This window comes from Ranitomeya variabilis, chromosome 1 (assembly GCF_051348905.1).
Source record: "Ranitomeya variabilis isolate aRanVar5 chromosome 1, aRanVar5.hap1, whole genome shotgun sequence".
NCBI classification, from domain to species: domain Eukaryota; kingdom Metazoa; phylum Chordata; class Amphibia; order Anura; family Dendrobatidae; genus Ranitomeya; species Ranitomeya variabilis.
Genome location: NC_135232.1, coordinates 647,266,331 through 647,290,019, shown reverse-complemented (window position 1 = coordinate 647,290,019; position 23,689 = coordinate 647,266,331). Strand labels below are relative to the sequence as shown.

General features: G+C 42.0%; 1 protein-coding gene across 1 annotated transcript in view; it reads right to left on the bottom strand.

Moving 5' to 3' along the window:
• Window positions 1–6,478: 6,478 nt before the first annotated feature.
• The window catches only part of MAP3K9 (mitogen-activated protein kinase kinase kinase 9), an 88,090-nt gene continuing 70,879 nt past the window's right edge, over window positions 6,479–23,689 (bottom strand). The window contains exons 5-11 of the mRNA XM_077262228.1: window positions 21,596–21,771; window positions 21,268–21,508; window positions 19,764–19,886; window positions 10,905–11,058; window positions 10,454–10,557; window positions 8,798–9,589; window positions 6,479–8,475 (exon numbers count right to left, since the gene is read on the bottom strand). Of these exons, the coding sequence (XP_077118343.1) occupies window positions 8,000–8,475; window positions 8,798–9,589; window positions 10,454–10,557; window positions 10,905–11,058; window positions 19,764–19,886; window positions 21,268–21,508; window positions 21,596–21,771 (2,066 nt within the window). The 3' untranslated portion in view covers window positions 6,479–7,999. The remainder of the gene's footprint in view (window positions 8,476–8,797; window positions 9,590–10,453; window positions 10,558–10,904; window positions 11,059–19,763; window positions 19,887–21,267; window positions 21,509–21,595; window positions 21,772–23,689) is intronic.

Sequence of the window (23,689 nt, the reverse complement as noted above, 5' to 3'; positions counted from 1 at the left end):
TGCTGAGATAACACCTTATCCGAGCTCGCTAATCACTAATGCTCAGCCAAGCCGAGCGAGCAAGTGTATGGGGTATGTTCAGGAGACCCCATTAGTAAAAAAAATTTTAATTGCAGATTTTGACATCAAGAACTGAACCTATAAAACCTACGTCCTTGCCACAGACTTGGCAGCTTTTACAGAACTCGTATCATAACCCAACCCTGCTGGGTACTGTTAGCCATAGCTGGGAAAAACCAGAGAACTTGCCAAATACTGAACGGTCTGGTCCATCCTTGATATTGGTAGGCATGGAAATACCAACTTGTGATGGAAGATAGAAGAGGCAGCATAAAATAATACAAGACAAATGTATACAGAAATTCATCAAACATGACACACTGCTTTATCGTTCACTTACAACCAATGGAAAAATAAAAACATAGAAATTCACAAACAGTGAGAACATTTGGGTCAGTGCACATGTAATGCCTACAAAACAAATCTCAAAGCATAGAGAATACATTTTACCTTGAGAAGGAATGACTCGGACATTATCCATCAAAACAGCCAGTGTTACATTTGGAAGAATAATAGTTTTTTTTCCCATGATGGTTCGGGATGTGTTTGATCTATCAATACTACTCAATTTTCGCGATGCATACATCAATCACACCCACATACTGGAAACGTAGCACCATCGTACACACTGTGGACATCTTACTACTGTGAGGTTTCTAGCCAATGGTGACACTTGTCAGACTTTGGAAAAGTCTCAAAGTGGTAATAAAAGTAGAATACATATTTCTGAGTCTTAAAGCTGAAAGCGTTCAGCATGTATGGACTGGACAGTTTCAAAAAAGATTTTGGTATTTTACCAGTAGGATCAGGAAACAAAAAGAAAATATGTATTAGGCCTTTTAGATCTCCTGATGGCAAGTAGGGACTGGGCAAAGCAAACAGTGGGGTTTGGAGAGATAGCGGCCGACAGAACGAGCGTTTGGCAGACCGTTACCAAAGGTCCATGGGTTCCTTTAGGCATAGCTGGAACCTGCAGAACAATTCTGTAACAAGCAAGCATGGTATTAGAGGGAATTTACCAGCAAGGTTTTGCTATAAAACCTAAGACCTGCATGATATAGGGGCTGTGACCCCAATTCCAGCAATGTGTCATTAATAGTTGCAATGGGTGAGTGCCGCATCTTCTTAATATTTATATATTGGCTTAAGGCTCTTTTTTGCTGAGCACCTGAGACCATTTGCATTGTATCGCTGATAATCGTTTTTTTAAATGGATCTGGTACACAATAGCATATGATCCCCCGATGCCATTCATTTTTTCTCTTTTGGACTGTCATTAATAGTGAAGAGCGAGTATACTCTGTGATTTCCGAGTATTTTAGTGCTCGGAGATTTAGTTTTCATCGCCTCAGCTGAATGATTTACAGCTATTAGACAGCTTGATTACATGTGGGGATTCCCTAGCAACCTCCACATGTACTCAGCCTGGCTAGTAGCTGTAAATCATTCAGCTGTGGCAAGGAAAACTAAATCCCCCGAACACTAACAAATACTCTGAGATCACCCGAGTGTGCTCGGGAAAACCCGAGCAACGAGTATACTCGCTCACCACTAGTCATTAACTAGGTTGTATTCAATAAAATCAGCGCTTCATCTGCAGGATGTTATCACTACAGGACTAGGTGTCCAGTGTCTTAGTCCAACCACTGATTGGCAATTGTGAACACTGTATGTTGAGTAAGTAACCAATCAGTGGTGGTGTGGGTGGAGTTATACAGGGCTCAGAATTCAGAGCACTGCTAGATGTACAGCAGAGAAAACAGATTCTATCACAACTGCTGCGCCCAGAAAACTAAGTGATACATCGCTGGAATCAGTCTCCATCATGCTGATCTCAGATCAAGTAGAAAAAACCTGCTGATGAGAACATCCAGCATCGGTCAACTATTTCCATGACGTCCATCGCGTGACGTTAAGTCAATATAAGTGGTATTTAGAGGCACACCTGTTCCTCCTCAAGATGCTTCACATGACCAGATCAGACAAGAGCCAGTTTCATACACTAGCAAAATACTGACCAAACCAGATCGCAAGACTTGGCCTGACTGCAGGACTCCTGACCCAAGCTAATTGGCACATCTACAGTTCTCTTAAAATACAGGATTTGAATACTCCTGACCTAACATTCCGGAGAGAATTCTATAAGTTGACAGCCTGTACAAGACTATCATGGGGCAAAGAATTAAACTAGCAACGTATGACGCAGCCAAATATTCGAAAAGTCAAGTGTCAAAACCAAAGATTAAATGTAATCTTTCAGTGGTTTCTGAATACGTTTTTGGCTTAGGATAATCTAGAGCACCAATGATATACAGCATTCAAAATACCATGTGTAGGAACATTACACAGGGTACATTTCACTTTCTTAAAAGTTTCTATTTGACTGTTCGCAATCTCATGAAAGTAATACTGCAATAAAAATGCTAAAATAACAAAACCACCATACAAAGACAGTACAATTTAAGAACACATTCAATGATACTGCTTATTAGAAATGCATCTGCTCGCAAAAAGCGGAAAAACGAAGAGTGTAAGTAAAGAAACAGATTGGCTTGCAGATTTTTAATCTGCACTTTCTAATGTAATAAAGGGGCAAGCGATACAACTTTGAGATTTTCCAGGGCCTGATGCCAAATGTTCAGCATCTGCACATAAAGTACACATGATTCTAGAAGCAGGAAACATGTTCCGCACATTAGTCAGTCCCAGTCAAATTTTAAAAGCTCCAATGTGCGGTATGATATCCTGTCGACAGCGCTACCCAAAATTATGTACAAAGCGGGCAATATTCAGTGTTACTCATTTACATGGCGTATACGGCGTTCACCTGGATCATCTATTCAGAGCAAGGAAGCAGAGAGCAATTCATAATTTGTTTTATGGAAATAAAAAAATAAATACAAAATTTGCCGATTTTTAGACAAAAAAAAAAAAAAGTATAGAAAATTTTTTTTATTTAATATCTCAAACTTTCTAGCAACCAAAGAGTTGATGTGAATGCAATAAAAAATTATTCCTGGATATTATGACAAACAAGTTAATAAAGTTGGCATTAGCTAATGGATAATTGATTCAGAGCGGCTGTTACTACGTGTGGCAAAAACCAAAAAAAGGAAAAAAAATATATAAAAAAAGTTACTTACGACTAAAAACAAAATTAAAAGTTCTGTTTAAGATGCAGTGAATTCTGGAAGGTTCGCATTGACGACTCACTTTAGTAATAGTTTTGTTTGGGTAAAACCTTTCAAAGTTACAGCCTCTCAAATGAGCATTGAACCTCTGATTCTTGGTCATCCAAAACTTAGGAAATATAGGCCAGATTCACTTACGTCTTTTTTCCGCTTGTAGTTTTTACTGACATATTGTGTTAAATGGCACAAGTAGTTAATCAATTTTATACAAAAAAAAAATAATAATAATTCTCTTTAGCCTATATTGTAACTTTTTAGAGTAAAAGTCACAGACATTTCTGACCTACATAAAACCACTCTGGGTAGCGGTGGGAACTGAAGCATATCTGCACAAAAATGAGATTTTTCAAAGTCGCAATTGATATAAAATCATCTAAAATCCTTGAATCCTGCCAACAATGATTGAAAATAAAAAAATTATAGATATGTAGTCCCAAATTAATGAAGCTTTAAAGGTGCTGTCTTGTTTCATGTTTCTGCAGTCCATGGTATGTCAGACTAATAAAGTAAACTGAGCTTTTGCTTACTTCTCCCCAGATCTGCTTCCTCTCCGCTGTCGCTCTGGGATTTGATGATTTGCTGTAGCGATAAAGACACATTTCCAATACTTGTAACCGCTGCAGTCCATTATTGTGCTCAGAGGCTTTTGTGGTCTTCATAAGTTCAGCTGCTGAACCCAGTGATCTGGTTGCAGCAGTTACAAGTGCTGTAAATGCAACGTTACCATTGTAGTCAATCAACAAAGACTGAAGCAGTGGCGGAGAGGCATCAATGAAACAAGATAACCATTTAAAACCTTGGCAAGGGCAAAAAAAAGGTATAACAACATGCCCAATCCTTAGTTTTAACTACAAAATTACTCCAGAGACAGAAGGACAGAATCCCAAGTGCGGATTAAAGATCACTAGGGGCGCATGGGTTTACAGGTCACATATCAGAACAGGTGGGTGTCGCTTTCTCCCTGAAGCCGTTCTCTCGCCAAAGTGCAGAGAATGGCAGCCACAATCTGGCAGGAGCCAGTGATCGCCCCGGTACTAAGCGTGCGTCTGGGCTCCTCCAGCATTGGTGCACATGTAAAGGAACAGGGATTGAGTTTAGGTAGTGATTAGTGATGAGCGAGCATGAGTGTTATCCGAGCATACTGGGCGTGTACGGGCAAATATGTTCAAGTCCCCGACACTGCATGTTTCGCTGCTGTTGGACAAACTGGGAATAAGTGGCCCCTTGTGGATGAAAACATATGATTTAAAAAGAGATTAAGAACGGATGCTGCATTCTATCTTCAAGCTTATAAATGTTATTATTGCTTTTTAAAGTTTTTTTTTTTTTTTAAAGAAAAATATCTACCAGAATGCTGCTTTTCGACGCCTTGCTAGAAGATAAGAGACAATTAAATTGTTGTAAATGGATTATTGATCTGTAAATGCTCGTTCTGCAGTCGAAAAGAAAATAGGATTCTAGTGTCTCAGTAAGTAGATGTTAATATGATTACTGAATAATCAAACCAAAATGTTATCTGATGGCGCACAGACACGATCCATATTGTCCATCACTTTAGTGTGGACTCATCTCTTAAACAAAAAAAAAATCATACTTCACATGCAGCAAAACATGTCTTCATCTTGTACAGATCCAGAGTCACATTATGGGTTTAGCCTGCTCTAATCTTGGGACATAGGCAAGTTCAGTGAGGTTTTGAGCTTAAACCATTCAGCACTCCCTGCTTATTCAGTGCCTGTACAGGGATGGATCTAGGAGATTTGCTTTCTGCAGCTTTCAACGTAAAGTAACTGTTACGGAACCCCCCAGCACCCAGAATATGTTGTGCAGTTATATGTATGTATAATAGGTTCCATGTGAGATGCATGTCCCTAATGCATCAGCCCACAGGCTGCGCCCCTGGGCAGAGGGGACAAGATATTCCCCTTCTGACCTCCCCCACCTTTGTAATTCCCACAGTAAATATCGTCAGGCTCCGGCCACCTGCGGCTATTGTAATGTATGTCTGGCCTGCTGCTTTTCAAGTGGCCCGCCCTCTGTATCTGTGTGATATATTCACACTGACGGGGACTACCGTGCTGGAGTACCTCTTTCAGTACCACCCCGTGTTTCAGGAGGTCCACTCTGCTTTGGCTGGAGTCTGAATGAAGGACGCTGGCTGGAATTGCTTGGTTACATGGGCGCATATAAAAGATCACTGCTTCTCCACGTATTTCCAGTGTGACAACACTTTACTCACAGGACACAGAATATATCACACAGATACAGAGGGCAGGCCACTTGAAAAGCGGCAGGCCAGACATACATTACAGTAGCCGCAGGTGGCCGGAGCATGCCGATATTTACTGTGGGAATTACAAAGGTGGGGGAGGTCAGAAGGGGGATATTTTGTCCCCTCTGCCCATGGGCGCAGCCTGTGGGCTGATGCATTAGGGACATGCATCTCACATGGAACCTATTATACATACATATAACTGCACAACATATTCTGGGTGCTGGGGGTTCCGTAACAGTAACCTGACAAGTTGGGAAAAAGAAAAAAAAAAAGGAGTTAAGGCTTCATACACAAGGGTAAAGTTGGCGGAACCCAAAGATTTCGACAGAGCCAATTTATTTGTGTGGCAGCCAAAAGACCCTGGTATTGGTTCGTGGCCAGTGATAGCTGATGGAAGACCGCTATTAGGGAGAGTGCCTGTTAAATTGTTGACTGGTCCCTATAATAATTAGCAGACTTGTGAATGCAGCTATAGGCCGAATTAAAGGCTCTGCCCCAAAGTGAGGCCAAGACAAAAGCAACATCTTTCCTCTAGAATGGTCCAAACTAAAATAAAAGGACATATAAAAGGTTCACAAAGGGAACCTGTCACATTGAACATGCTGACCGATCTGGTTGTAGAGAAGGAAGAGATGACCAGATTGTTCTGCAGTCAGTGGGAAAAGATGTCCTGGTAATATTGTACACAGGACTAGTGGGTTGTCCTACTCAGTGACCAACTCCGCCTACTGGACTATCACAAAACCAGCAGGAATTTCCATCACTAAGTTCAAAATCTATTCCCACAAAACTACATAGACAGAATTTATCATAGTAACACACAAAGCCCATCGTCGCTGGCTTACGACATGTTTACACAGGCCGACAATCCATAAAGGGGACAGTACGATCGCTAATATGATAGTGTATGTAGACAGAACCATTATACCAGCACTTTTTTTTTTTTTTGTTTACACCAAACAATGTGCTGCAGAATTTTTTTTCTCTCCAGCATAAGGGATCTGCTCATCCGGCGAAAGAGCGTTTTGCTCATTCTTCTGATACATGGGGCAACAATCAGGAATGAACGCTTTCTTCGTCTCAACCACTTCCTATTCCTATACACGTCCTTTCAGTAGAAATACAGAAAAAGCACTCGGGATTCCCACCCCTCTTTTATAGATATTATAAACACCCCAATTTAAAAAAGAACCATTATCATTACGGTGGCATGTTACGACAGCCTGCACAATGTTTAGGGGAATGTTTTAATCAGGTACCCCAATATGAATAAAAATATTAGAGGGAAACGGGATTCACTTATTGCCGATGGATTGTGGGCCTAACAGATGAGAAAAAAGGAAAAAAAAAAAAGAAATTAAAAAAAAAAAAAGAAGAAAGATATAAAAAAAAAAGTCTATGCAATGAGGACAGCGCGAGAAAATAGTTTGAGAAATGTTTTCCAAGGAAAATGTCAAATGGGGTCAGAGTGGGGCGACTATGACAAATATTTCTTAAGCCCTATGTCAACTCGGTCACATGTATGCACTATAATTCACAGACTCCTGTAAAACTATGTTCACAAGTCAGCCCAGCGCTACAGCAATCCCAACCCCATAATTCAGCTCTGTGCAGCATGCTGTCATTACAATACGCTAGTCACTACATTAGAAAGTCGGATGTGGGCTGGATAAGACCATCGACATCTAGGCTTCACATAGCTTTGTTGGCGAAACATTTCTATCTGTATTTTAGAAATATCCATGTACTGCAGTTCATGACTTATGAAAGATCCCCCACCCAAAGAACTAATAGGGGTAAGTCTAGCATTTAATAGGCTACCCATGCAGGACTTCATAAAAGCAGCGTTGCAATATGTCTGCCAAAGACAAGCAATTCTGTAAGACTAGAGAAAAAAATATATATATATACTTTCTGTTTCCAGTGTAGGTTTAAGTGTAGTGGAAGGGATGGCAATGTACATTCCAATGAACACCATCGGTGTCACTGCCAGAGGGCACTTTTTCAGAAGTCAGCCACAATAAATACATAAAAGGACACACGTTTGCATATATCATTGTGTGACAAAACCATAGGAATGGAAATAACAGGAATTGTACAGTGTTTGACTGGAAGGAGAAGAGAAAATTAAAAACAAAATCATGGAAGGACAAGGAAAGAAAAAAAGTTGTGGATACCTGCTTTAGATCTGGTTATAATTTTTTTTTTCATCAGGTCGGGAAAATAAGAAAAAAAATCTAAAACAAAAAACTGTAATGGAATCCATGAAAGGAGCTCTTGCGGAGTTGCTGAAATTTCTGAATTTTAGAGTATTGCAAAAGTCTTCAAGCTGAAAAGACATATTTAAGGATAATCAGGCGAGCAGCATAATGACTACATTTTATATTGCCTTCCAGTGATCTAATGAATCCTCAAAGTGCATTCAGTGCAAGATACGTGGTCACGTCGCATGTCTGCAGGTAGACATGCCGCTTTAAGACCAGAACTCTTGTTTTTGTTCACAGGTTGTCGTTCTGTAGCTTTTAAGTTTGGTTCTGCACAGCGGAACAGTGCTATCTTGACTCTGGCCTTCCACATCCACATCTAGTAGTGTTCGTTCCCCTATAGGGTGCGCCACGTGAACAGGAATGAAACCAGAGAATCCCGGCCTCTCCTCCACTGTGCTTCCACTGCTGCTGGCAAAGCAGGAGTCTATGTTGCTTGGGGTTTCAGTGCATGAACTATTAGCGGGGGATTCACCCCGATTTCTACTAGGGGATACAAACCACCAGGAATCCAGTCTCTGTCTGTTGGTGGAAGGTCGAGGTCTTGGAACAAACTCTAAAGTTTTGGGTCTTTCCAGTGCAGAATCTTGCTGAACATTCCAACGCCGAGGAGTTGGCGGGAACACCAAATTGGGGTCAGGAAGACGGGGAACTTCTTGTGGATCTCGGTTTGGAGACACAACATCTAAATTAGAAGAAACAAAAAATTTTCTTTTGGATGAGATGTTTAGATGAGGCTTTGTTCACATCTAACACTTTTAAACCCCCAAATCTAGTAGTCACTCATTTTCAAGGTGACTGACCCACAGGATGCATGAATTTAAGAGCAGACCCCTCCTTACAAGCATGTTTTACGCTCAAGTGCTGCAGTGTTGGGGCCAGGGAAGAAGTGACTATTGATGGAGGCATATCCCCGGCCATCTTCCCACCTCCCGCCCAGCTAGACAGACATGATGGGTACGTCCCCATGTGTGTATAGTCTAGAACCAGTAAATGACAGAACTTACTTGATGCCGTACAGCTTGCTAAGCAATTGTTGGGCGAATTCCCATTACTAATAACTGGAAAAGCTTTTATGGCACCATCTGAAGGGGTTCTTCTATGTTCGTGGTGAGCTCGGGGATTTACAGTCACGTGGGTAGGAGTCAAGGACTGGTTGGGGTCCCGTTTAAAAGTTTCAATGTGAATGTTCACCAGTGGATTACAGACAACCGGTGCTGGTTCTTCCACAGGACTGCTGGGCATCTCGTAAACTACTATTTCATCACTGTCTGAGCGAAGCAGAGAACGAGTAGAATTACATTCAGAAATGGAAGACAGGGACTGCATCGTAATAGACGTTGTTGGCTCTGCCGGATGAGACGGAGAATCTTCTTTCCGAAAAAGTTTTTTAGATGGTGGGCTGGTGCTTCTCCGGGGACGGGCGGCACGCTGGAATAGGCTCTCCTTTTTCTTTTTCTCTTCTTTTGGTTCAGGCTCATCTTGACCTAGGTTACATTTACCGGCTTCTAACATGTCGAAGCCCAGCCCCACAGTGGCAAGAAGAGCTCCACAGCCCAAGAGAACCATTGAGCATCTCTTGTGCTGAGAGCCACGCTTGAGGCTATTGGTGGGAGTAAGCTGTGGAGTGCTCGTGGCAGAGTTCACCGGGGTGGGATTCTCACTGGTATCGCTGAACGGTCCCTCCACATCTTCGCCTTTGTGGAATGGTATGCAGAGGTAGGATTTGTTCGGAGTGGGTGTTTGGGAATCTTTGACATCCACCTGGTTCACAAATGGCTCAGCGGCATTTTCAGCTTCTGTATAAAGAAATTTAAAAAAAAATAAATTTTTTTTTTTTTTTTTTTTTTACAGGCAACCATAATGTTCACAGTACAGAAATGTAATACATTGATGGGATTTTGAATCCTCCATGGCTTTTCTGCTCCCTCATCCTAATCAAACCTGACAGTAAAAAAAGACAAAACTGAGGTGGTTTTTTTTTTTTTTTTTTTAAATACTATCTCTTTTTAAACAGTATTTAGTGTCTCTAAGTGCAGTAATATGACGCCATTTTTTTAAATTATGGGTTGCAATAGTGAGAAAGAAGTGTGCCTACATCGGGGTCTATGTCAGTTGGCCTTTGATGGTGTCCAGTTTCTTACTGTTGGACTGCCCATGCTGACAACGTCATCAACACATTGCTTGCCGTTTCAGTCTGACGTAACCGTCAATGCTAACCGAGTGTCTTCGGTGTGCTTGAATAATGTGTTCGAGTGCCCACGGCTGCATGTATCACTCCTGTTTGACAGCTGCAACACATGCAAGGATTGCCTAACAAACAGGAATTACCTGCATGTGTTGCGCCTATCGAACAGGTGTGAGACCTGTAGCTGCGGGGATGTATACGAGACAGATTATTCCTGGAAGTGCTAGATATTAATCAAAATCACACAAATATTTTACAGTATGATGGAGATGACCAACTGATTGTGGGGAATCCTGGTGACCTCACAGTGCACCTAAGCGCAAAACCTAAAAAAACATACAACATGATCCAAAAAGCAGAATAACCTTGTGGAAAGCTCATCATGGGCGTCCTAACTTATTTGAAAGGCAGATGACTGTAGTTTTGATTTTATGTAACTTGTTGCTTTGTGCCGCTGACCTCTCATTTTGCATACCTGTCTCAGTCACAGTGGTGAACCCAGGAGCAGAAGAAGTTTTCATCGGCTTCCCGTGGTTGGATGAACTTGATGAACAAGACTTTGAGCTTTCTAGAGATACCCTGCAGTTTGGAGAAAAGACATTATTTCCATGACATAGTTTTATGGAATAGTTTGAACACCGTAATCATTCAAGATGTAGATAGCAAAGCGATGAACACCTCCTCCAGACCGATAGTGACAGACATGAAACCTCTTTTTCTCAAGGTCAGTGGCAGTCCCCGGCGATCCTACATTAATCACCCATAGATGATAAATGTTGGTCATCAGACAATCCCACAAAGTGCTGCTAACCTGGCAGCAATGTGTCTGACAACCTGATGGGAAGAATATAAAAACTCTTGTGTAAGAGACAGATGGAACGGCCTAGTGACTACATAAGGCACATGGGCATTAGCCCAGCACTCACCTGTCCTCGCTGGCACTGCAGTCTTTATTAGCCAAAGGGGCTGCAGCCCAAGGACGAGATTTTTTCTTAGTCTCCTTCTTCTCGTCATCTTCGCTTTCATCCTTCTGGCCACCAACACTGCGGTTTCTTGCTTTATTGGAGTCTCCTGGAGTCACTTTATGAGATGAATAATACATAGTCAGAGGAACACATGGAAAGGCAACAGAGATTTCAACAGCGAGGTTACTTCAAACATAAAAAGGGCATTCCCATCTCCAAGATCCTATCCCAATATGTAGCAGGGGATAAATTCAACTCAAAATTAGCAAGGGTTGTGTCTCCACTGGAGTAATATAAAACCTACAAAAGTGATACACAACCAAGATAGTAAAATATATCTTTTTATTTCTTATTTAAATATTAAGAGCATACTGACAGGAGAAAAAAAGAGAACATTAACAGGAGGAAACTGTGCAGAGAAGTGCTGGGCATACGTATGCACACATTAATAAATGAAAACACAAGCAGCAAAATTCAGGTATAACATCCAAAGTAAAAAATATAATAAATAAATAAAACATTATATAGGTGTAATAGATGCTAACTCAGTATATGTGTCCATAAATAGATCAATAATTACATAAATATAAAAAGTAAAAAATATATATAATGCAATGTAGGAAATATACTAATCAAAAGTGCATCAAGTGAATAGGATCTATGTAGATCAGAGGTGTCAAACTGCATTCCTCGAGGGCCGCCAACAGGTCATGTTTTCAGGATTTCCTTGTATTGCACAGGTGATAATTTAATCACCTGCACAGAATGATTCCAGCACCTTGTGGAATGCTAAGGAAATCCTGACCTGTTGGCGGCCCTCGAGGAATGCAGTTTGACACCCCTGATGTAGATGAAATGTTCAGGGTGTGCAAATGATGGCAGTGATTGGTGGTCAGCTGCTGTAAAGTAAAAAAAAAAAAAAAAAAAATTATATATATATATATACACACAAAAAAAAATCACAGCAGCACATGTACATGAATCGGCCATGTGAAAACACAGACAAATATACATATCTCAAAAATATTTTTTCATAAAAATTTTTTCAAAATTTTTATTTTTTTTTTTTTCATAAAACTTACAGTTAAATGGAGATTCTTAGCGCATAAATTGGCCAATTCATGTATGTATGCCCATGGGCTGGTGGCCCAAGAGTGGCATGTACAGTAGAGTAGGACCCATCAGGGGGAGATCACCTTGCCGTGGTTGATGGGCATACATGAATTGGCCAATTTATGCGCTAAGAATCTCCATTTAACTGTAAGTTTTATGAAAAAAAAAATTTTTTTTGAAAAATTTTTTATGAAAAAATATTTTTGAGATATGTATATTTGTCTGTGTTTTCACAAGGCCGATTCATGTACATGTGCTGCTGTGATTTTTTTGTCTATGTGTTGCAGTTTGCAGCGTGCACGTGTTCACATTGGGAGTGCTGATTGTTATATATATATATATATATATATATATATATATATATATATATATATATATATATATATATATATATATATATATATATATATATATATATATATATATACATACATACATATATACGGGCAGAAGTATAGCTAATAATTAAGTAGAATATGACTCCATACAAAAGTAAATCCTAGTAGGGAAAAATTCCTGGAATCGAATCAGCCAAGTAAAGACAGTATGCAGCCAATAAAGTGCCTGTATATAAAGTGCATATGCAGAGGGGAAAAAAAAGCAGTATACTGACCAACACTAGGAGCCGCGCACCAGCCTGCACCTGCTCCAATGCATTCATTTATTAATGTGTGCATACATATGCCCGGCACTTCCCTGCACAGTTTCCACCGGTTTGTATTTTCTCTTTTTTCTTCTGTCCTTATGCTTTTAATATTTTAATAGTAAAATATATCTTTTTAATTTCTTATCTTGGTTGTGTATCACTTTTGCAGGTTTTATAATATGTAGTAGGGATGGTAATAATAATAATATTAATATTACCAAATATCTCCAATTACAAATGTAGTATAGTTCGCTTATCCCATGTGCAGGACATTGCAGTAGCTTAGGCTAGGTTCACATTGCGTTAACAGCAGCCCGTTCAACACATGCGTTAACGGGCTGCTGTTAACGCAAGTGCCGGTATGTCAGCGCGCTAGCGCAGATAGAGCTAGTAGATGCTCTATCTGCGCTAGCAGTGACGGACCTGGAAACGCTGCAGCCCACGTCCCAGGGTCCATCACTCAATGACGGCACATCGCTAGCGCACGCCCATTGTGGGCGTGCACTAGCGATGCGTCCAACATTGGACTTAATGGCGGCATTAACGGGCTGCGTTACACCGCGTTATGCCGCGGTGTAATGTAGTCCGTCTAACGGACGCCTCTAGCGCAATGTGAACCCAGCCTTAGGTATCCATGGTTACAACGACTAACAATTGTCATTATATTAGTGGTCGCAACCATAGATATGCAAGTTACTGCAATGCCTGCACATGGGGTAAATGACAGAGAATCAGAAGAATTATGCAACATTTCTAATCTGCTGCTACGTATTGGGATAGGATCTTGGAGATGGATAAACTCCTTTAAAGGGAACCTGTCACCCCCAAAATCAAAGATGAGCTAAGCCCATCAGGGGCTTATCTACTGCATTCTGTAATGCTGTAGATAAGCCCCCGATATATCCCGAAAGAGGAGAAAAAGAGGTTAGATTATACTCACCCAGGGGCGGTCCCGCTGTGGTCCGGTCCGATGGGTGTCTCAGGTCCCGTCCGGGGCCTATCTTCATAGGATGACATCCTCTTCTGGTCTTCATGCCGCGGCTCCGGTGCAGTCGTACTTTGTCTGCCCTGTTGAGGACAGAGCAAAGTACTGCAGTGCGCAGGCGCCGGCCTCTCTGACCTTTCCCGGCGCCTGCGCACTGCAGTACTTTGCTCTGCCCTCAACAGGGCAGACAAAGTACGACTGCACCGGAGCCGCGGCATGAAGACCAGAAGAGGAGGTCATGGAATGAAGTGGGAGGCGCTGTACCGGACCTGAGACACCCATCGGTACCAGACCTGAGACACCCATCGGACCCAGACTGCCCCTGGGTGAGTATAATCTAACCTCTTTTTCTCATCTTTCAGGATACATCGGGGCTTATCTACAGCATTACAGAATGCTGTGGATAAGCCCCTGATGACAGTGAGCTTACCTCATCATCGATTTTGGGGTGACAGGTTCCCTTTAAAGATCCATGACCCAGAATCTGTGGTCAGAATAAAGCCCAAGGCTGTATTTATTCACAGGTGGTTAATACATTCCTCTAACCAAAAATGTAGTGTGCTGTATCCTTTGCAATGTAACATTTATACCCAGATAACTTCCTAACTGTCCACATTTAAGCATGCATAGATTCAGTCATCATGTTTTTTTACACTTCTGGTATTTGTTGGAGTTTTGTGCCACATTTTTCACGATTGTGCAAATGTCATGAACCACGTGCAGTAAGTTAAAGATAGGGGGGGTTGTCTTTTACCCTTTTTGTAACTTAATATAAAAATTTGCACATTTTGCAAAATGATTAAACTTAAAGAAAAAAAAAAAGGCGTGTCAATATTTCAGTGGGAGGACCGGAGCACATTTCTGGATGTGATCTACGACATATGCCAGCGCATATAATGGCAAGTAAAAATGTATTGTTGAAGAAAGGGCATGGCAATACCATATCAGGTTAATGTTCCAAAAAAATAAATAAAACTACTACACTCTTTGGGGAAGAAAACCATACTTGGAAATCAAGTGCTTCTGAAACCTCAGGTTGGCCATGCACTTCTCCAGCTGCGGTGCCAGACCCAAAATACCAGTTCTTACTTTTTCCCCTCTTTGTAGTATACGCTCAGTATCTGATCCACTTCCATCTTCCCCCCTTTTTCTTAAGGCCCCGTCTCACTTAGCGACGCTAAAGCGATCCCGACAACGATACGACCTGTCAGGGATCGTTGCTGCGTCGCTATGTGGTCGCTGGTGAGATGTCAAACAGTGAGATCTTCCCAGCGATCGCTGCTGCAATCTCACTGTTTGACATCTCACCAGCGACCTGTAGCGACCTGTACAACGATGTCACATGGGAGCTATTATGACGATTCAGTGTCTGAGTCGTCAACGAGGTCGTTGTTAAGGTGTCAAACACAGCAATGTGTGCTACCCAGCGGGACCTCAACGATCAAAAAACGGTCCAGGCCATTCCGACACGACCAGCGATCTCGCAGCAGGGGCCTGGTCGCTGCTACATGTCACACATAGCGAGATCGCTACTGAGGTCGCTGTTGCGTCACAAAACTTGTGACTCAGCAGCGATCTCGCTAGCGATCTCGCTAAGTGAGACGGGGCCTTTAGTAACCATTTTTTCACACCACCATTAGCAGACGGCCTGACAGAACCTACAGATAATAGATGGGCTAATATTTGCTGTCTATTACAATGGGATTGGTCTTCATGGAGGAGATAAGAACGTGTCTAATTGAGTATGCCTTAACTATTCATTACAGTGACACAGAATCAACAAAACTCCCGGATGTTTACTTTGGCAGAGAAGAATCGAATGTTTGCTTTGGCAGAGAAGAATAGGACTAGCTGGATTATAACTTACTGATACTTCTTTCCTACTAGAGATGAAAGTTTTCGAGAGCGGTCCTATTGGTGGTTTCATTCATTTTATCTCTCAAATGTGCATTTTTATTTTCTCGGGGTGATCCAAGCTTTAAAGGTTTTATGGCGAAACAAATATGAATTTGCATTTAACTTATTTTTGGCGATCCCAGCTTAAAAGATTAGGGGGAAATTAAGTATCCAGTTTCTTAATTTTTTTTTCTTTTGGAGGTGGGAGGAGTGGATCCAAGCTTAAAAGTTTATAAGATTGGATAAAAAAAACAAAACAATCCTATTCTGTGCAGTCACATTCGGTGGCCTCTTGGGTCCAAGTCTCTTCGTCCCGACATACCTTCCATACACGTGACCGATGCAGCCAATCAATTGCCTTGGCGGTCCTGTGACATACATGCAAACTTCACCGCATCAAAAGTGGTCAGCGATTGGCTGCAGAGGTCACGTGGTCTGCACATACTCACTGCAAAGAAACAACGACCTGCAGAGACCACCCGAAAGGGTTTTAAAAGGCGAGTTATCGGATGTCGCCCCATCTCACACACTTATATGTGAACAGGATATGCAATAAAACGTCTGATAAAGGCCCACCAGAGCAAAGTCACACAGTATGGAGAGGGGAATGGAGATGCGATGAGACACGGTTCTCTCCAGATTACTTCTATAGAAGTACTGAGAATGGTGGAACGAGCCTTTCTGGCACACTTAACGAATGGAGAGAGCTGAACAAGGCACGTCACGATTCTCGGTAGACCCCTTCTCAATATAGATGTGGGTCCCAGACCTTTATCTATAAAACATTTATCGCACATCCTGTGGATATGCCATAGTGTATAACATGGGAATACAGGAGAGACTGGATCAAAGAGCAGTATGTCATTAGTTATAATTTATCCAGCTCTCGTTAGAAGGAGTTCCAGTCAATTGAGTGACTGGAGGGGGTCCTGCCGCTGGGATCCCCAGAAATTAGCACAATCCGTAGGTCAATTAAATATTAGTGATGAGCGAGTGTACTCATTGCTCGGGTTTCCCCGAGCACGCTCGGGTGACCTCCGAGTATTTATGACTGCTCGGAGATTTAGTTTTCATCACCTCAGCTGAATGATTTACAGCTATTAGCCAGGCTGAGTACATGTGGGGGTTGCCTGGTTGCTAGGTAATCACCACATGTAATCAAGCTGGCTAATAGGTGTAAATCATGCTGCTGAGGCGATGAAAACTTAAAGTACCTTCACACTAAGCGACACTGCAGCGATATCGACACGATGCCGATCGCTGCAGCGTCTGTTGTGAATTCTGCTCTTGGGCTCCCTCCGGTGGTTATAAGTGGTAGTGCTGCTGTCTCTGGATCGCAGCATTTATCAGGTGTGTCCACTTTTTGTAATTCTGACTGGGCTATTTAGTCTTGCTTGACCCTTTAGTCAGTGCCAGTTGTCCATTGTTCTTGGAGGATTCACATCCCTGCCTGGTCTCTTCTGCTTTGCTGTTCATTTCAACAAAGATAAGTTCTGGCCTTGATTTTCTGCTGTCCACATGCTGTGAACCTTATTGTTCAGTTCTTTTCCATGTTTTTGTCTAGTCCAGCTTGGTCTGTATAAGGATTTGTTTAGCCAAGCTGGTATCTCTGGAGATGCAGATATACCCTCCATATCTTTAGTTAGATGTGGAGATTCTGTATTTTCTGTGGTGGATATTTTCTAGTGTTTTAATACTGACCGCATAGTACTCTGTCCTATCCTTTCTATCTAGCTAGAAGTGGCCTCCTTTGCTAAATTCTGATTTCAGTCTGTGTATGTTTTTTCCCTCTCCTCTCACAGTCAATATTTGTGGGGGGCTGTCTATCCTTTGGGGATTTTCTCTGAGGCAAGATAGTTTTCCCGTTTCTATCTCTAGGGGTAATTAGTCCTTCGGCTGTGTCGAGATGTCTAGGGAGTGAAAGGTACATTCCACGGCTACTTCTAGTTGCGGTGTTAATTTCAGGGTCTGCGGTCAGTACAGGTACCACCTTCTCCAGAGTACGTCCCATGCTGCTCTTAGGCCACCAGATCATAACAAGCGTCGCTGTGTGGTCGCTGGAGAGCTGTCACACAGACAGCTCTCCAGCAACCAACTATGCCGAAGTCCCCTGGTAACCAGGGTAAACATCGGGTTACTAAGCGCAGGGCCGCACCTAGTAACCTGATGTTTACCCTGGTTACCAGTGTAAACGTAAAAAAAACCAGACACTACATACTTACATTCCGGTGTCCGTAACATCCCCCGGCCGGCACTCACAGTCAGTGCGGGAAGCGGACGGCGGGGGACGTGTGACAGACAGCAGAAGGTGAGTATGTACTGTTTGTTTTTTTTACTTTTACAATGGTAACCAGGGTAAACATCGGGTTACTAAGCGCGGCCCTGCGCTTAGTAACCCGATATTTACCCTGGTTACCATTGTAAAACATCGCTGGCATCGTTGCTTTTGGTGTCAAACACGACGATACACGCCGATCTGATGACCAAATAAAGTTCTGAACTTTCAGTAAAGACCAGCGATATCACAGCAGGATCCAGATAGCTGCTGCGTGTCAAACACAACGATATCGCTATCCAGGACGCTGCAACGTCACGGATCGCTATCGTTATTGTTGCAAAGTCGTGTAGTGTGAAGGTACCTTTAATCTTCGGGCAATCATAAACACTCGTAGACCACCCGAGCGTGCTCAGGAAAACCCGAGCAACGAGTACACTCGCTCATCACTATTAAATATTACACAGTAAAATTAATACATCAAATCACATTCATCACATCTACTTTCCAATCTGGCTATTGAGAATCCTGTACAGGCAACAAGTATTGTCCGCAACAAAGCCCTATGTCTATGTTCACACATTACGAATGAACAAAAAAAAAACCTGTTTGGGAGAGAAGAACAGACAAATTGTGGCGCCCTAAGTGCGTAAACACAATATATAATAGTCTTTGATGGGTGCACAACTTCATGCACTCACCTGGTGGAAGACTGATATGGCTTTAGATTGTGTATCCTCAAAAAATTCCTCTGGAATACTTTTCAATGGACAGGGCTTGCAGCTTGCACCGGGTGGATCCAAGTGAAAGAGCCAAACACAGGCTCACACAGGACAAGTAAATCAAAACGAACACATCCAGCCCATGAACGGCAGATGATATTTGGATGTGAGTCCTGGCTGGATGTGTTCGTTTTGATTTATGTTCACACGTTGCATTTTTGCAGCTTTTTTTTGGCAGCTTTTTCAATGCAAATTTTCAGTTGCGTTTCACAGTACTAGAAAAGTCTTGAGATTTCAGAAATCTCATGCACACACCTTTTTTTTTAGTCCCTGACTGTTGTCAAAGAGCTTGCTTTTTGCAAAATGCAGAATGTCTCTTCTTTCAGAGTTTTTGCGTTTTTCATCCATTGCAATGTGTATTGCAAAGACGCTGCAAAAAGGTGAAAAAAAACACTGCAATGACGCAGGTATCAGGTTTTGCTGTTTTTATGCCAAAACCTAATGAAGTTGAATGAGATTTTGTTTTAAAGCAGTAAAAAAAAAAAAAAGGCACCAAAACCTAAGTGAGAAATGCAGCAAAACCTGCTTATTTGTAAGCAGCTCAAACTTGACATAAAACACACAGCAAAAACGCATCGTGTGAACATAGCCTTATAGTCAAACCAGGGAATAGAGATAGAATCACGCATGTTGTGCTGGCCACTTTCTGCAGACTCATGCAATCCACAGTAAGCAAGATGTAAAAAAAAAACAAAACGCTGTGACAAGACCAAATGTCCCCAAGTTTTTTCAGATGCCAAACTGTGTGGATTTGCCCACAAGGACAGTCTTCTAGGAAGAAATGCTCTTTAATGACATTTTTTCAGGGCATTACTTATCTGGAGAAAAGGCTACAAACTGCACTGAGGTTCATTCAGGAGAAAAACTGAAGAAATCGCGGAAAAATGACTGAAATGAAAAGTGAATGCTCCAAAATGCCTACTCGCTTCTAGAACTAATCAGCGCTGCATGTTTTACCACAGTGTTATTAATGGTAGAAAGAACACCTCTCCAAAATACATATCTCCAAAAACTGAAGCTCCAAAGCGGCTAAATAATTAGATGTGCGGCTGACACTCGATGAGCAAGAAGCATGTGATGCGCAAAGCCTGAATTAAGAGCTGTGACAACCATGGCTACTTACACTGAATGGCTCGGAGGCGCGGGATAATGGTGGGACTGGCAGGAGGGCTGAATTTGGTGCTAATTAAACTCTTCCTTTTGTCCATGGTAGGAGAAGCCTGGACAGTAAACTTGTGTTGGAAATCTGTAAAGCAAATCATAAAAGCAGAGGAGTGCGGCTCAGCAAAACTAGATGTCAAAGGGTGTTTGTGTTCAGGAGAATAAATGGAAAATGAAAATACAGCGACTTTATGACAAGGACAAAACTGCAATACTGTCAGTAAAATACACTCCTCAACATTGAAATCGCAACACCAAGGAAAAGTTATGGAGTTCTGGAAATCCCAAGATGGATAGACAAGTTACCGATCGGCAAATGGGGAAAAAATAGAAAGAACAGTTTTTGAACCTGTCGATTTATTCAGTATTGATTATAAGAGCCACATACAGAAGTCCCTGCACTTACACGCCAAAGTGTCCAGGGATCCGTTTTTCTACACAGCGCCAAGTCCTACGGTGATCAGTGTCCTACCATAGCCGGCAGCGTCTCTGGACGTTCCGTGCCAAAGTGCTGTAGAACATGCCTCAGACGACCATTAGAGCCGACAAGGGGTGACGGGCCGGGATTGCTGCACATGACACATACTGAATAGATCGAGATTTCATGAAAATGCTGTTTCTATTTTCCCATCACGTGCAAGTCATTCCCCCGTCTATCCATCCTTGGATTTCCAGAACTCTGACTTTTCTGTCTTGGTTGGTAATTTTAAATGTGGTGTTGGATGTTTTCTAGGCGAGCAATCCTAAATCCCTAAAAGACAGGATTTTTCTGAGTGTACAGGGTTGTTCCCATAATGGCACATTGCAAGCAGGGCTCTCAGTGGCTGGCTGCAACATGCATAATGGCATATCCTAACAGTATGCCATCACTTTATAAGATGGGGATAACCCATTAAAGTTGGATTATGCATTTTCTTGTCTTCTGGACCCAATAAACAAGGTTTTCTCCTATACAAGCATGTCTATAAGTCAGAAATCATGGGGGCCCATACTGAATGTCTGAACTGGGGCTATATCACCCACCCCTAGGACACCAGATACAGTTTATAACAACTAGAGATGAGCGAACGTGCTGTTATCCGAGCACGCTCAACTGCTAACCAAGTGCCTTCGGCATGCTCAAAAACTATGTTTGAGTGCCAGCGGCTTCATGTCTCGTGTCTGTACGACAGCCACAACACATGCGGGGATTACCTAATAAACAGCAAATCCCCGCATGTGCTGCGGCTGTCTAAGCCATGAGACATGAAGCCGTGGGGACTCGAACATAGTTTTCAAGCATGCCAAAGACAGTCGATTAGCACACGAGCATGCTCGGATCACACCTTATTCGAGCATGTTCGCTCATCTCCATTAAGAACCCATAGAGTTCTCAAGAGCCGATATGTGAGCCAAATTGGAATGATATAGTGACTTATCCAACAATATCCATCAGTGAAGATGGGAATAACCCTTTAAAAACACACCTGATGGTAGACTGATGATGTTTCCGTCTTTCAACTTAAGGCGGCTCTTCTTGAACTTGCCTTTGCGTTTCTTCACCTTAGGCTTCTCTTGACAGAGCTGGTGGATGATAATGTTTAATTCTCGTTCCAAGATGTCTATTTCCCTCTCTGCCAACTCTTGCTCCCTTCTTCGGAGAAGCTCCTCATGATTCTTCTGCTCCAGGGCTGCCCGGGACAGCTCCTCCTCCCAGCTCCTTAGCTCCTAAGGGAGTAAAAACTTTGCGTCTGACATCTTTTGTTCTCTGGAATATAGCCACAGTGAACATAGAAAAGCATGTGACGACTATACCTTCTCCTTGGCCCTGAGCTGGTCAAACATTTCCTGGATCTCCTGCTTCCAATCTTCTTGCAAAGAATGGAAAGAATCTTTGGGCATCTCAAAAAAACCAGATTCCTCTATGGTGGTCAGCTGGAAAAGGATGTTGGTAAATGAGGGGCGACAATGGGGATCTGGGTTCCAACAATCTGTAGAAAAAGAAAGGAAATACAAATGAATGGTGATTAAATTATGGAATCAGCATGAAGTTATTCTCTTTGACGTTGCTGCTTACTTCAAAAACAGCACCACACCTATGTAAAGGCTGTGTGTGGTATCACGGTTCTGCATGAAAAAAATAAGATTTTGCTGATCATCATATGATTTTCTTTAGTAGAGATCAATGTATCCAGTGTCTCTTTATAAAAGGTGGACAGGGAGGTTTATGACAATTACACACATTTGCAAAAAATGGTGTGATCCTAAGACAACTGGTAAAAAGATCCCTCCAGACCTCCACTGAAGGGTTTATTGCCAAAATAGAAAGCTATCCAACGTACGAAGAGGTGGACAATTAAATTTCCTAAGGGGCCACATGAGAAGCTGGCACTGGTGTGGAGGGCAGAACCAATCGGCTGAACTCAAAAGGTGAAGTTTGTACTACACGTGTATCTATTAGTGATGAGCAAAAGTGCTGGGATAAGGTGTTATCAGAGAATGCTCGGGTTTTTACAGTGTCTTCTGCGCGCTCGAGACCAGGCGGCTACAATTTTTTTTTTAACCCCTTAGTGACTGGGCCAAATTTTTTAAATCTGACCAGTGTCACTTTATGTGGTAATAACTCTAGAATTCTTCAACAATTCCCAGTGATTTTGAGATAGTTTTTTTCGTGGCACAATATAACTTACGATAATGGTAAATTTAGGTCAATATATTTCGTGCTTATTTAAAAATAATAAAAATAAAAAAAAAATAAAAAAATTTGACAAAAATGAAATGAGTGATTATCCCTTTAATCCTGATAGTCATACCGCAGAAAAACATTAATAAGTAACATTTCCCACATGTCTGCTTTACATCAACGATTTGTAAAATGTTATTTTATTTCGTTAGCTTTTTAAGAGGTTTAAAAATGTAGCAGCAATTTTTTGTTTTTAAAGGAAATTTACAAAAAAAAACACATTGGAAAAACCCCAAAAGTTATACCATTTTAATCCCTTCCCGACTGTGATGCCACGTAGGCGTCATGAAAGTCGGTGCCAATCCGACCTGTGATGCCTATGTGGCGTCATGGTCGGATTGAGTTCCTTTAGATCGGGTGAAAGGGTTAACTAAATTTCACCCGACCTGCAGGTACAGGAGGAGTTGTACTTGAGCCCAGGGAAGTGGCTTTGCCCCCCCCCCGTGGGTACAATCGTTCTGATTGGCTGTTGAAAGTGAAACAGCCAATCAGAGCAATCATAATATTTCAACATTAGGGTTCCAATTAGGGTTAGGGTTGCAATTAGGGTTAGAATTAGGGTTACGGTTGCAATTAGTGTTAAGGTTAGAATTAGGGTTAGAATTAGGGCTGCAATTAGGGTTAGGGTTGCAATTAGGGTTAAGGTTAGATTTAGGGTTAGGGTTGCAATTAGGGTTAAGGTTAGAATTACGGTTAGGGTGGCAATTAGGGTTAGGGCTGCAATTAGGGTTGTAATTAGGGTTAGGGTTGTAATTAGGGTTAAGGTTAGAATTAGGCTATGTGCACACGGTGCGGATTGGCAGCTGCGGATTCATGGCAGTTTTCCATCACGTTTACAGTACCATGTAAACTCTATGGAAAACCAAATCCGCTGTGCCCTGGGTTGTATTTTCCGCAGCATGTCAATTCTTTGTGCGGATTCCGCAGCGTTTTACACCTGTTCCTCAATAGGAATCCGCAGGTGAAATCCGCACAAAAAACACTGGAAATCTGTGGTAAATCCGCAAGTAAAACGCAGTGAGTTTTACCTGCAGATTTTTCAAAAACGGTGCGGAAAAATCCACACACGAATCCGCAACGTGGGCACATAACCCTAATTCCAACCCTAACCCTAAGATTAGGGTTAGGGGTGTGTTGGGATTAGGGTTGTGATTGGGGTTAGGGGT